This window comes from Bufo gargarizans, chromosome 2 (genome assembly GCF_014858855.1).
Source record: "Bufo gargarizans isolate SCDJY-AF-19 chromosome 2, ASM1485885v1, whole genome shotgun sequence".
In the NCBI taxonomy this organism is placed as follows: domain Eukaryota; kingdom Metazoa; phylum Chordata; class Amphibia; order Anura; family Bufonidae; genus Bufo; species Bufo gargarizans.
In genome coordinates, this window is record NC_058081.1 from 236,022,791 (window position 1) to 236,038,392 (window position 15,602).

At 42.3% G+C, this 15,602-nt stretch overlaps 1 protein-coding gene across 1 annotated transcript in view; it reads left to right on the plus strand.

Annotated features, from left to right (window-relative positions):
- PCLO (piccolo presynaptic cytomatrix protein) overlaps positions 1-15,602 on the plus strand; it is a 195,719-nt gene that overhangs the window by 47,552 nt on the left and 132,565 nt on the right. Inside the window, exon 2 of the mRNA XM_044277162.1 lies at positions 10,694-11,254. Within this exon, the coding sequence (XP_044133097.1) occupies positions 10,694-11,254 (561 nt within the window). The remainder of the gene's footprint in view (positions 1-10,693; positions 11,255-15,602) is intronic.

The window sequence follows — 15,602 nt, forward strand, 5'->3', positions numbered from 1 at the left end:
CAACAGCATGCATGGCAACCATGTCACGGCGCAAACAGCCAAAGCGGAGACACTGCCACCACATGCCATAGCAGCAACACGTTGTCACCGGCAACAGCATGCATGGCAACCATGTCACGGCGCACATATTATTTGCCAACCATATCAGCGGCGCAGTTATATATTCTAAAGCCTTTTGTGGTGTGTGTAGGTGGAAAAAAATAACGGCCTATTTGCCATTCAGCAGTGCAGTTATATGTTCTAAAGCCCTTTTTGGCATGTATTAGTACATGCCAAAAAGGGCTTTAGAACATATAACTGCACTGCTGAATGGCAAATAGGCCGTTATTTTTTTCCACCTACACACACCACAAAAGGCTTTGCCTTTCAAAGGTATAGTTATATGTTCTAAATCCCTTTTTGGTGTGTATTAGTGGCAAAAAATATATATATTTGCCGTTAAGCGGTGCAGTTATATGTTCTAATGCCCTTTGTGGCCTGTATAAGTAGAAAAAAATAAGGGCCTATTTGCAGTTCCGCGGTGCAGTTATATGTTCTAAAGCCCTTTTTGGCGTGTATTTGTGGCCCAAAAAATATATATTTCCCATTGTGTGGTGAAGTGAGAAAATTACAGCCCTTTTTGGCGTGTATAAGTGTCAAAAAATATATATTTGCCCTTTAGTGGTGCAGTTATATGTTCTAAAGCTATTTTTTTGCATGTATTAGTGGCACAAAAAAAATGTGCCCTTGTGTGGTGAAGTGAAAAAATTACCACCCTTTTTTGCATGTATTAGTGGCAAAAAATATATATTTGCTGTTCAGCAGTGCAGTTATATGTTCTAAAGCCCTTTTAGGTGTGCATTATTGGCAAAAAAATCTATATATATTTGCCGTTTAGCAGTGTAGTTATATGTTCTAAAGCCCTTTTTAGCGTGTAATAGTGACACAAAAATATATATTTGCCATTCAGCAGTGCAGTTATATGTTCTAAAGCTTTTTGTGGTTTGCATAAGTGGAAAAAAATAAGGGCCTATTTACCGTTCAGCGGTGCAGTTATATGTTCTAAAGTCATTTTTAGCGTTTATTAGTGGGGGGAAAAAGGGCTTAAGAGCAGTGTGGTGAAGTGAGAAAATTTTAATCTTTTTTGGGGTGTTTTAATTTCCCATTTATTTATTTGATCTAACAGTATGTCAGATAGAGAAGTGCCAGGTCCTGCAGAGTGGCAGAGGCGTAAATGTTTCTGGCACAGGCGCAGGTAGCAATAGAGTAAGCAGGAGTCGCAGTGAGAGGCCTGAGCTCCCGGTGTCATCTAGCAGTCGTGTCTTGACCAGCAACCCAGCAGTTCTTGAATGGTTGACTCATTCATCCACTTCGTCCCAAGTGACATCAGAAACCCCCAGGCAAGAGTCGGTGGGTTTGTCAGACACAACCCTTAGTTGGCATGGCCCGGGAGCAGGCACCTGTCCTCAGCCTGCACCTGTCCTTTTCTGTTCCCGCAGCCAGAGAAATATTATATGCTGTAGGCTCAGCTCCACTATACAGCAAGGACGAGCTACTAGAGGACAGTCAGCAGCTACTAACCAGCCAAGATGTTGAGGAGACAACCGCCGCTTCCTCCGGTAGGCGGGCAAGTAGTTAATAGGAGAGTGGCGTGGGATCTGGTGTTACGAGTGATCAGGCTCCTGACCCAGAGACCGTTGAGGAGGACATCAGTGACGGGCAGACAGTACTCGATGATGATGATGTAGCTGATCGCACTTGTGGGACGCGTGAATTAGGGGCTTCATCATCATCGGGAGAAGAGAGAGTCAACTTACCAGTGAGGCAGCGGCGGAGCCAGCAAGTCACTTGCATGACCAGGAGTCAGCAAGGTGGCAGCAGTAAGAGGTTGGGAGCCAAACGTGCTCGGGGTAGACCACCCGCTTCGCAGGAGCCTACCTGCCCGGAAAGTAGTAGTGCAGGAGTTCACGAAAGCAGTGGCAGTAGCAGTCAGTCAGTATGGAGTGTTGGTGGTAAAATAACCTACTCAGCGGTGTGGCTGTTTTTTGTTAAGCCGCCGGAGGAGTTGAACTTGGCCATTTGTAGAATCTTTAGGCAGAAGGTGATGTGTGGCTAGGGTGCCAAGGTTGGCACCTTGGCCCTGGGTCAACATATGCAGCGTCACCATAAAGTAGCCTTGGAGTGCCATGGTTCCGATGTGGTGGTCCAGCCTGCTGCAGCAACTGCTGCATCTCCCATTGACAAGCACCCGATTTCATGCAGTCATGGCTCCACCACCTCAGCCGAAGGGAGCTGTCTGTCCTTCCCATCATATGCTGGTCCTGATGCTCCTTCTCCTACTCCTTGTCAGTCATTCCGTCAGCAATCGATCACCGAAGCGATTTCCAAGAGACAACAGTATGCGTGCACTCCTCCAATGGTGCAGAAGCAGATGTGCACCTGGCCAAGTTGCTGGTGCTGCAGTCCCTCCCTTTCCAAGTGGTGTACTCTACACCTGTTAGAGAACTGAGAGTCCCAAGCCGTTTTTTTTTTGTTGGCCAAAAAGGCAGTACCAGCCCTTCTCACATATGTAGAACAGAAGGTGGGCCAGTCCTTGAGCCTGTCGATGTCTGCCAAAGTCCACGGCAGCGCAGTTGTGTGGAGCTGTAACTAGGGTCAGGGACAATACATGTCCTTTACGACTCACTGGGTGCATGTGGTTACTGCACAGCCACACCAGCAACTTGGCCAGGTGACGCCGCTTCCGCCTCCAATTTCTCACGCCGTTGGTCCTGCGACAATTTCAGCCTCTGCCTCCTCATCCTCCACCGTGTTCTCAGCCTCCACTGCAGGGACCATTCACAGTGCCCCTCCAGCATACCACATGTGCAGGGCGTGGCAGTGTCATGCTGTTCTGCACCTCATTTGCCTGGGCGAACAGAGTCACACAGGGGAGATACTGCTCCATATCCTTCATCAATAAATCGAATCCTGGCTTTCTCCGTGACAACTCAAAATCGGAACCATGGTGACCAACAACATGAAGAACATGGTGTCAGCGTTGCATCAAAGAGGGTTGAGCCATGCGCCCTGCATGGCACACATGTTCAATCTGGTTGTCAAGCGGTTCCTGAAGTCTTCCGCCCATCTGCAAGACATCCTAAAAATGGCCAGGAAACTTTGCTTGCACTTCAGCCACTCGTACACTGCAAAGCGCACCCTCCTTGAGCTGCAGCGGCATAACGGCATCCCCCAACAAAGGCTGATATGCGACATTTCCACCCGTTGTATTCCACCCTCCATATGTTGGACCGACTATACGAACAGAGAAAGGCCATAAACTATTTCTTGATGATCCAAGCAGACAGGAGTACTCCCCTGTGTAACTTTGATGTCAGCTAGTGGCATCTCCTTCGTGACACCTGCTGTTTGCTTAGGCCCTTTGAGAAGGCCACGTTATTTGTCAGTCGCCAGAACTACAGGATGAACAACGTCATTCCTCTGCTTCATGTCCTAGAACAGATGACTGGTCAGGGGACTGGAGACATGGCGCCTAGATCTCATGGCCACATGAGCCCTGTGGGGGATGAACTGGTGGAGGAGGACATTGGAGCACAAGAAATGTGTAGCAAAATGGGTGGTTTTTCTACACAGAAGAGGAGGAGCAGGAGCAGCTGGAGGAGCAAGAGTGAGATGAGGGAGACGAGACAGATGACCCAGGCACACCATGGCAGTATGCAGTGGAGATTGAGGCAGGGAGTACCTCCGAGTCACTTGTGCAAATGGCCCATGGCATGCTCACTTGCTTGGGTAGTGAAAGCTGAATTGTCACCATTCGGCAGAGGGATGACTTATGGCTTTACACCTTGTTGGACCCTCGCTGCCGGTCCAAAATGGGGGCCTTTTTTACACCTGCTAAGAGGGAGGACAAACTGAACTACTATAGAAACATGTAGTCAGTTGGCCACTGCCTATCTGCGCCATTGTCCATCCTCTTGCAGGTCTGAGCAGGGGGGCCCTCTGCACTCTCGTTTCACTGCTGCTGTCGCAGGGTAGGAGGGGGTAGGAGCAGTACCAGCTCCATCAGCAGCAGCTTCAGTCTAGTATCGATGATGAGCAGCTTTCTTAACCCGACTAGTGAATAAACTACTCGCCAGCAGCAGCAGCTAGACCTGTAGCAGAACCTGAACCAGCAGGTGGTGGCATACTTGGACAGCACACTGCGACCCCACATTGAAGATCCACTGGACTACGGGCAGGCCAAACTGGATTTATGGACACAACTGGCAGAGTTTGCCCTGGAAAAGCTGTCCTGCCTGGCCAGTAGTGTGGCATAAGAGCGGATGTTTAGTGTGGTGGGTGCCATAGTTACTCCAAGAAGAATTTGCCTGTCCACCCAAAATGTGGAGAGACTGACCTTTGTCAAGATGAATCAGGTGTGGATCAGCCAGGATTTCCACCCACCAATGCCTGATGCATCATCCATGGTGCCACACCAACACTTTGACAAAAGAGACCAGTTTCTTATGGATACCTGCCTCAGCTACTATTCTGATGCTGCCACACATCTGATGTCAAGTGCTCCTTCCATCACCCATAATCTTCAGCTGGTACTGGTATTTCCACCCACCTCCCCACTCTGTCACTGGGTCACTCTGTGGTCTCCTGATGCTGCCACCACCTCCACACTATGTCACCTTGCCACTTTGTGGTCTCCTGACGCTGCTGCTACCTCCACACTATGTCACCTTGCCACTCTGTGGTCTCCTGATGCTGCTGTTATCTCAACACTATGTCACCTTGCCACTCTGTGGTCTCCTAATGCTGCTACCATCTCCACATTGTCATTGTGCCACCCTGTGGCCTCCTCCTGATGCTGCCATCTCCACTTTCTGTCATTGTGCCACCCTGTGGCCTCCACCTGATGCTGCTGCTGCCGCCACCTCCACACTGTCATTGTGCCACTCTGTGGCCTCCTGATGCTGCTGCCACCTCCACACTGTCATTGTGCCATTCTGTGGCCTCCTACTGATGCTGCTGCTGCCGCCACCTCCGCACTGTTATTGTGCCACTCTGTGGCCTCCTGATGCTGCTGCCACCTCCATACTCTGTCATTGGGCCACTCTCTGGTCTCCTTATGCTGCTTCCACCTCACCACTATATCATAGGGCCACTCTGTGGACTTTTCATGCTGTCCCCACCCTCCCCACTTCATGACTGGGACACTATTTTGCCTTTCGGCCTAGCTGACATCATCGTTTATTTGACCCTTCTTCTGATCTGTCAGAAGGAAGGATAAATGAGATGCACAACGGATCCTGTCCGTGTAACACCTGTAAGGCCTAAATGACATGGTTCCTATTTTGCATCAGAATTGGCTTATGATTTGGTAACCAAAAGCAGGAGTTTGTACAAAACACAGAAGACATGGAAATATTCAGTTTACATGTCATCTCTGTTTTGGATCCAGCAATACTGATGGATTACTGACTTTAGCAATACTGATGGATTACTGACCAAATGCTGACCGAGTGAAGATGGATGCTCCACAGACAGGATCCGTTTTTTGGGAGTTATTGTTCTGACGGATCAGAGGAAGGGCAAAATAATCAGTGACGTCAACACAAACTTACTGTTGACACCCTCTCCACTCTGTCAGGGGGCTCTACTTGTATAAGCATTTAATAGAACAGGTTCTGTAGACATCTATGTGGAATCAGCTGCTGATGGTGTAAAAGGAGTGCGCTTCTTCTTGATGCTAACATTTACCTGTAAGGCTGAGTTCACACTTGAGTTATTTGGTCAGTTTTGGCCCCGTAACTGCCCAAATAAGTGAAGTGTGCAGTGATTCTAAGGCTACTTTCACACTAGCGTTTCTGGGTCCGCTTGTGAGATCCGTTTCAGGGCTCTCACAAGCGGCACAAAACGGATCAGTTTAGCCCCAATGCATTCTGAATTGATAAGGATCCGTTCAGAATGCATCAGTTTGCCTCCGTTCAGCCTCCATTCCGCTCTGGAGGCGGACAGCAGCGTTTTGATATCCGCCTGACGATGCGAAGCCAAACGGATCCGTCCTGACTTACAATGTAAGGCAATAGGGACGGATCCGTTTTTACTGACACAATATGGTGCAATTGAAAACGGATCTGCCTCCCATTGACTTTCAGTGTAAGTCAAAACAGATCCGTTTGCATTATCATGAACAAATGCAAATGGATCCGTTTTTAACAGATACAAGCGTTTGCATTATAGGTGCGGATCCGTCTGTGCAGATACCAGAAGGATCCGCACCTAACACAGGTGTGAAAGTAGCCTAAGAAAGATGCATGTCATCTGCATGTCATTCTGACTCACAGTATTGTTTAACTTCCACAGCGCAGACTCTCTATGCGTGTTACTGCAAGGCACATTGTTCTACACCATTATACAGGCTCTCTGCAGCCAGGAAATAGCAGTTTTTTAATGCGATTCACCACAAATAAATTCAGATCGAACCAATTTTTTTCTAAAAATTGGGCGAACCAGCCGAATCGAATTTTTGAGAAATTCGCTCATCTCTAGTATCCATCATAGAGAACAGAGAAATATTCCAGCTAAAACAAAAAACTAAAAATTTTAATTACAGTATCTATGATATATATTCAGCAAATGTATTATCTCAGTGCTTTCAGTATATCTTTATTACCATTTTTGCTTTTTGAACTTTAGAATTGCACTCTCCCAACATGAAATCATTGGTAGTACAAGGCACAGTTCCACACTTCTTTTTGCAGGGGCTGTGCCTGTTATTACAGTTCAACCCCATTTACTTGAACGGGATGAAGTTGTAGTGAATTGTAATTCCAGGCACAGCCAGTACTAAAAATCAGTAGCTGGGCTTGGTAAACAGAAAAGGGTACAGGATGCAAGAGAAGCACCTTGGCCCATTCAAATAGCTGATTGGCAGGGATGTAGAAAGTTGGACTCTGACAATCTAATATTGATAGCCAAGATCAGTCTTTAAGGAAAAAAGTTGCATAAAATCATTGTATCACAGAATTAATATTCACTTGATATATAGTCTCTCCCCCCCCCCCTTTTATATATAATCATATATATATAATATAGCCACAGGTATTTTATAATACATACTTCAAGTGGAAATTTTCAGAACAATGTATCTATAGCATTGAACATAAAAGGTAGCTAGAAAGAAAATTGAAAAAGGCTGACCTTTAAAATCAGAAATAACAGTGCAATTATCCACGTTATTAATACCAAGCAGCCAGTCAGCCTGAACAGTTCCTGAACAAAGTATAGAATAAATTAGTTTTTCCATTGATTTTCTGTTATTGGAACCGTACTTTCACTAGGAAGTGATTATGTTACTGATGCTTAGTTTAAAAAGGAAATGCTTTTTCTGTTTGTTGTATAGCATTTGTAACACACAAATGTGATCTTTTGAATGTGCTTTCACACCTAGAATATTTTGTAGCTATACCTCTCTTACCTTTTCATGTTCAGTAATACCATTAGCCTTTTATCTGTCATATACTTGAAGTGGATCTATTATGCACACTCAGAGAAGACTTTACAAATATGATCACTGTGGTAGGCATATTGACTTTATTTGTTTTTGTTTAGTACAATTTACAGAGATGGGGTTTAACTCCTAATGAATGTCCCTGTGTTCAATTTTGACTAAGAAGCACATTTTGAAATACAGTCAACATACCCTTAGCAACATACATGGTACAGAACCAATTATAATAGGGCTAAAAACAAAACCTGAAATACTACAGTATTGGTATGCTTGGCACTGCTGTAACTGTGAGATAGGATCTTAGCTAGGGAAATGCCTCTGGTTTCTTCTTAATCCAAAGCAGGAATGATGGGTCAATTATCTTATCATAAAAATGTGTGCAAGTAGTTATCCATGTCATTTGTGTAGCAATTTTTTATTTAAAAGTTCATGATTGTGAATGGATATGCACATCGCTGTGTAAAATGTCATCACTATTTAAATAATATATAAACTAAATTCATATTCCATTTTCATCTTGTCCTCATGGTAAGGAATAAATAGAACAAAGCAAAAGAAGGTCAAGTTCTTCAGTTAACCTGGTCAGACATGACCATTTTTTTTAGATGTACTTACATAATTATTATTTTGGTCAAATCTTGTTCACATAACTTGACAGAAGCATGCAAGGGTGATGCCATGGTAACAGTAGGCCACATAACACAGTGGTTGTCAAATCCATGAAAAATAGAACAACTTGAATTATTATTCAGTTTTTCGTTAAAAAAAAGTTGCATGTTCTCTTTCTATAAGAGATAAGATTAATAAATAATAAAAAAAATAATTAAAGGGGCTGTCCGAGATTGTTTTTATTTTACCAAGTGGAGGATTCTTGATGCCTTCCGTTAATGCGCCGTTCCGATCCAACGCAGCCATCCTGTCATCTTTCTGCAGCAAGTTTGAATGCAGTAAAGACATTTCATATATCATTGCAGCCAATCACTGGCCTCAGAAGTTTTGTGCCATATACTAGTGGTTGACTGCAGCAGTACACAGAACATCACTGCTGCAGCCCGAGAAGATATAAAGAAAGATACTTTTTTTTTTTACTATTTTGCCAGCCCTACCCCCATCACTTTGGTAAAATATGAAAAAAAAATCTGACAGCCCCTTTAATATAAAATGTATGTCTGCATGGTTTGGTATAAAAATCTTTTGGTTAATTGAAACACATTAGGTAAATGCTCATAAAGCTAAAGTAGTTATTTTGGTAATCATAAATTCCAGTTCTCACAAATTGTCCAGGAGTCTTCAAAAAAAGACCCAGATTTTTGGGATTTTTTTTCAGAGCAAGAGATCTCATATTTTAGTCCCTGGCTCTGGGGCTTATGTATGGTTATAGCAATGAGTGAAGTATTGTGAGAGTGGCCTCTAATTGTCACTCTCACTATCTCTATGTCTGATCCTTTTCATGGGAGCACTGCCCACTGCTTATTGGGACATTGGTACTGCAGTTATAATTGTAGACTGTAGCTGGCAGTAATAAAAGGGGTGCTCTGACGTGCTATTAAAGGTGGACTCTTTCTGACTGCTATTAAGCATTGTAGCTGGAACTATTATTGGGGGAATTCGGGATAATGGCTTACTCCAATTTCTACATATAATCAAGATATTCTGTGTGTGAATGGTTACTATAATCTACCTACATGGAAATTAGGTCATGCATATGTGAACAGATTCTGATCTTCCTACACTTCAGTGTTGGCTTCAGATACAGATAGCTGTCTGTAGTTATTTTACATTGTATGCTGTGTGTTTGGGCTATGCTGCCACTGGTTGACTAGAAGGTCCAGTTTCCTGAATTTTCCTATGACTGTTGGATCAAACACCGCTTGGAATAGTGCTGCCAGCTGCAAAATGATGTTGAATGTAATCATTATTATGTTGTCAAAGTGATATAGTCCTAGAATAAAAGATGAGGAGTCAACAGGAGACTCAGAAATCATTCCTTGAAAGTCAATGGTGTAGAGTAAAATGTAATAGATTTTTTGATTTAAGATGTGGAATGTGCAAAAGCCGCAATGAGAATAGAGCATTCAAGACTTTACATCACATTTAGCGTGTATAATAGGATGACTCCCAATGTATGTGGTAAACAGGTCCATAGAGTTAGATTAGCCATATGGAGACCACGAGAGTGTCCTTTCAGCCTCAGACCATTATACAACAGTGTATCACAAAAAAATAGGCTCGCTATGTTATTCCATACAACTGTAACCAGTAACAGAATGTGTCAGTTAAACATATACAGTATTTTGGGACAAAAAGACTCACTTTTTAGCAGGAAAAAATCTTGTTTAAAAGTTCCTGCATCTTATAGTCCACAGTCAGGATTCTTTAGCAGTGTCAGACCTCCATGACTGCTTCCTTAGTGATCTGGCAGAGCGCTTATACAGTGCTTTGCTGGATCAATGACAGAGGTGTGCTTTAGCTTCTGTCTCTCCCTGCCTGACACTGGTCTGTGTGATTGGTGCAGGGAGGAGATGAGGCTGAAAGATCATTCAGTTCATGGAGAAGAACACATCCCTTCTTATGCAGCACTGAAATGCATGAAAGCTATGACCTAACGTAGCTAATGGACCTTTACTGATGTCATCATTGGTAGCAATTAGACCAGTAAGAAGAAGAGGACTACATAGTGGGTACTGGGTTTTACTGTACACTGCAACTTCTGATGTTTGTCATGTTGATATGCCTATCATCTGACCACATGCACCATTGCTGTTTGTTTGAATGGTCAAAAGATGACACATTAGGATTAAAAGGAGCTGATGTTAAACTATTAACCCCTTCTACAATAGAATATTGAAGTTAGTGACATTGACCCCTCCACTTCATTAAATTGGCAGGGAGGTTTTAATTAGTAAAAAAAAAAAAAATTATTATTTTCATTTTATTGATATCCAAACCTGGGGGTGGGAGCGTCTTATGGTCAGGTGCATCTTATAGTCCAAAATACAGTAAGATTTTTTAATAGTCAAATTCTATGGGTGGCAAATATCACCGTAGTCACAGGCGTCCATTGAACATGTATGTCACAGCATATACTTGAAATGGAGTACCTTAACTGTGATGTGAACAGAGTTTTAAAGAGCTCATAATATCCCTCTAATGAACCGTATAAATGATGTATTTCATGTTGACAATTACAACTTTTTGTTTCTTATTTTGCAGGCTGCAGAATGGCTATGCCTAAATTGCCAGACACAAAGGGCACTCTCAGGACAGCTTGGGAATTTTGACAAGATGACCCAACCATTAGGCCTATCCTCCAAGTCTTCACCAAAGCATCAGGTTCCAGCAGACCAACTGCAAAAACCTTCAACACCAAGTTTGAAGCCAAGTGAGAAAACAACTGATCAAGTATTAAAAAAGGAAATTAGTATACTTCCAGAAGGAAAACTTGGACAGATTGATAATGTTTTGGATCAAGGGAGCAAAGATGTCAAGCTTGTAGACTGTAAGCCTGTAGTAATGAAGGAAGATGTAGTGTTAGTGGCCCCTGTAATAGCAGAGGTGCTATCTTTAAATGACCACAAACAAGAAACTATACAGGAGACTTCATTACTAGCAGCAGAGCATTTACAGTCTAAAGAGAAAATGACGCCAAAGGAAGATTTGATGATTGACCTTTCAGCAACAGCTTTGAAAGAAATTGATGGAGGAACATTTGAGGAGAGAATTAAACCTGGAGCAAGCCAACTCACGGATCATGAAACTGGAAAAGAAAAGACTGTAAGTACGAATTGCTTTATAAATCATCCACCATTGTATTAAAAATAAATTGACAGGAATATTGTCACCCTATGACACTAAGATCAGTTCTCATTTCTGTTTACATCTAAAATGTTTTTCATACTTGTTAATACTTTCATTGTGGAAGTCATTTACAGACTGTACTGCAAAAACTCCATTTTAGTATTGACTCCTGGGAAAAAAGTCTGCCTATAATAAATGTTATCTAATAGATTATTGACCAAAAAAGACTAATTGGGGAGTTCACATAAGAATATGAATTAGTGATATCAGCACACTATACATATTAAATTTAGTGTCTCAGTCTCCTCATTGTGTTTTCATTGCATTGTCTAAAAACTGAAGTCTCATCAAACTGTAGCTCTAGTCATCGGGTAAAATTAGAGCAAGAAGCATAAACCAAGTAATAATACACATAATGAGGTCAAAATGGCCAGTCAAAAAGTAGGTCATAGAATACACCTAGAAAACTCCCCCAGTCATTTACCCCATCATCTGTTGTAGCAATTTAGTCAGCTCAAAATACTGTAGTCTAGTAGTATAAGAAGCCCAAGACTCCAAACACGTGCGTGGGCCCCAAAGTGTAAAAGGTGTCACTGGATTCTTCTAAAGAGTAGTGTAGACCCTGGAAGAGGAGTAAGGTAGTTTGAATTAGACACAGATATAATGTAAACTACTGCTGTGTCCATGAGATTGCTGACCTAAAGGATAATTTTTTTTGCTGCTGCAAATCATATATTTAAGAAACATCTGTGCAGTAACCAGCATTAAACCTAGGACAAGTACGGTAAAGCCGCTTTCACACAGTCAGTGTTTGGTCAGTGATTTCCTTCAGTGATTGTGGGCCAAGACCAGTAGTGAAGCCTACACAGAGATAATGTATGCTGGAAAGATTTTGTACCGGTTCTGTTTTTGACCCACTTCTGGTTTGGTTTTAGAATCATCGATGGAAATCACTAATCAGACACTATGGTAAAGTGGGCTAAACTTGTGTGGTGGCCGCAATCTTCTCATAACGGGTCTGAAAATATAAAAAAAAAAAAGCATTAACAAGTGTGGCTTAAAGGGTATCTGCCAGCAGGATCAGCCATATTAAACCAGCCATAATACCTAGTAGAGCCGTCCCTGCTGATTAAAAGCATACCTTTTTTCCTCTGATCCATTAAGTGTTCCTTCAAGTATGCTAATTAGGGCTTGTGTACTCAGGGCAGGCCCTAGCCACTTAGTGCCTCGTAGCTCCTCCTCTCTGATTCCCTGGGCACTCCCCCTACACTTAATTGACAGGTCCAGGTGGATGGGCAGTGTCTAGGGAAGCAAAACGAAGATACTAAGTTGCACCTAGAGTCATGGTGCACTGAGACCCCAATTTGCACATAAAACAAAAACACTTCTTTGTCCTCCGGGCAGCAACAGATCGGGGGAGAAATATGTTTTTAATCAGTAGGGTCACCCCTATTAGTCTTTATGGCTGGTTTAATACAGTTGATCCTGCGGATATGTCCTTTAACCCTTTCCCAGCCTCTCTTATAATAGTATGACCAAAGACAGGTTTTTAAAGATGGTGCCCGCTCGCCAGCGCAGCAGGTGCAATAGCAGCTGGGTTTCTGCTCTCTCATATGGCAAATACCTGGTGCTAATGCCTACGATTGTCGGTAATGCAAATTACTGGCATTAAACCCCTCAGATGCTGTGGTCAAATTTGAACATGGCATCTGAGAGCTGGACTTCCGAGCCTGGAATGGATCCCCCATAGGGCGATCAGGAAAGCTGTTTCTTGCCTGTGGGAGGCCAGGGCCTGCTGAGGCTCCAGTGCTTTTCACAGGAATATTCCAAGGTAGACCTGCAGGTGACGGCCCTACATTGACATATACTGAATGTTCTACATAGGCCCTAAGTTTAAAAAGTTTAAAAAAAATATTTAAAAAATTATTTATCGTCCTATATGGCAAACAGCTTAACGAAAAAAAAAAAAAAAGGGCCGATTTGCCATTTTTTTGGTCATTGAATAAAAAGTGACCAAAAAGTCTAACACCCCAAAAAGGTATCAATAAACTCTACAGATAGTCCTGCAAAAAATGAATCCTCACACTGCTCTGTAGACATAACTATAAAATAGTTATGGGGGGCAAAATATTGCAATGAAAAGAAAAAATATATTTTTCTTTAAGTATTAATACACAAGATAAACTATATAAATGTGTTATCACACTGACATGAAAAATAAAGGTCATGGCTCAGTTTTACCGCATAGGAAACCGCGTAGAAAACCCCCCCATAAAACTGTGGCGGAATGGCGTATTTTTTTTTCCCACTTTCACCCCATTTGGATTTTTTTCCCAGCTTCCCACCACATCATATGCTATATTAGAAAGTATAACTTGTCTATGTGAATGGAAAACTGGCTCTGGGAAGGCAGGGAGTGAAAAACGAAAATGGAAAATCACTGTGGGTAGTTGGGGTTAAAAGGGGTGTACAGGATTAGACAAACACAACTGCTTTCTGCCAGAAACTGTGCCATAATTGTCCATTGGGTTGTGTCTGTTGTTGGAGCTCAGCTCCACTGAAGTTAATAATATTAAGCCACAATACCACACACAGCATGTGTGGAACTATTTTTGGAAGAGGGCAGCAATATTTTTTTTCTTTCCAGGGTTCTATTTATAAACAGCAATATTAGTGGTATAACAAGAGCACATTATGGCTGGCCGGAGATATCATGCTTGTATACAGATGATACAGCAAGGTCACTTAGAATAGGTCATCAATATCAGATCAGCAGGGGTCCAGCTCTGTTCATCTGTTGCGATAGTATCGGTGAGCAGCTGTAAATACAGCTAAGTTGTTCCATTCACTTTAGTAAGACGGCACTATAGTATTTACTTGAATAGGAAGGAGCTTAGTTGTAATTATAGCTGCACTCCACTTCAGTTGTGACGGTGAGCAGGTAAACCATGAAGGGAAAGCAGTGTTTGTTTCTCTTCAAACAGCTGATCATCACCAGGAAGCCACAAAAGTATAGTCTCAGGAAAGAAAGAATTGTTTATGCTGTGTTTGTTTGACAGTGCCAAGATGGGCAGAAAGTGATCATAAAATTAAAGGGATCAGCCATTTTCTGGTTACTGGTTACCAATTTGTTTGTAAGATGATTATATAACCCTTACTAATATAGCCCTTGTTGATATTCTGCACCATTTTCTATATTTCATAAGGTATGCCTCTACACAGAGGTTCTGTCCATAAAATGGCTGCTGATGGAGGGTCATGTGATCAGGCAAATCACCTCCATGTGATGTTTCCTCTATTAAATACCCTGTACCTGCCATCTGTACTTGCACTGATGGGAATTTAATGCAGTTGCAATGTGTTAGAATGGAGGAGACTGAGTGATTTGTCTGGTCACATGACCCTCCATCAGCGGCCATTGTGGACATCACAGAAGATTTGCCTAACAAGGGGTTATGACTAATGTTGAGCGAATCGAAGTCCACAGACTTTGATCTGAATTTCAGAGAAAATTTGCAAAGCTGAATTTGCTTACATTCGCCACTCCCTGTCATTGCACCCACTACTTACAAAGAAATGTGCTTTGTGACGAAGTGAATGTTTTTGTAAAATTCGGTGAAGTAGCCAATTTGAATTTTTTTCTTCGCTCAACACATAATATAGTAAATGGCACATAAAATCAGCCACGGCTATGTTAGTAAGTGCCTTATAGTCTTACATATACAAAGAAAGTGGCCAACCCCTTTAATGTTCTGAAGACTAGTGTGTATAATGTCTGTTTGAAGGGATCATGCATCTGCTAATGTGAGGGATTGTAGAGATGTTGCTATATGATATGTAAAACAGCTATGTTTTGATTAGATTTTTTGATAGATGAGTCTAAAATAGGATGAAGAGTGACATTCACGTATAAAAGTGCAGTGTATGAAGATGACGGATTTATCCAGTATTTCTAGGATCCAGGATGCCTGACCTGTCATAGCTTTACATAGGTTGCCAATTATGACAGTAGCTTTCCTTTTAGAAAGATAACCTGTCCCCCTGCACCTTATAGAATCTCTTGTTCATGCAGTTCCAGCTGCTGTGAAATTCCTAGAAACAGAGCACAAATGGAACCCTTGATTATAGTGTGTTTGTCAAAATGTGGTGTTTTATATTAGTTGGTTTTCCTATATAGAACATACAAAAGTTGTAGCACTCACCTAAAATCGACTCCCAGAAGCACGGACACAGCCTGGATCAGCTGCTAACTTGTAATGAGAGAAAAAGACGGAAAGGTCCAGCTTCTAAAATCCAATTCTTTATTCCAGCGGTTAAAAATTTT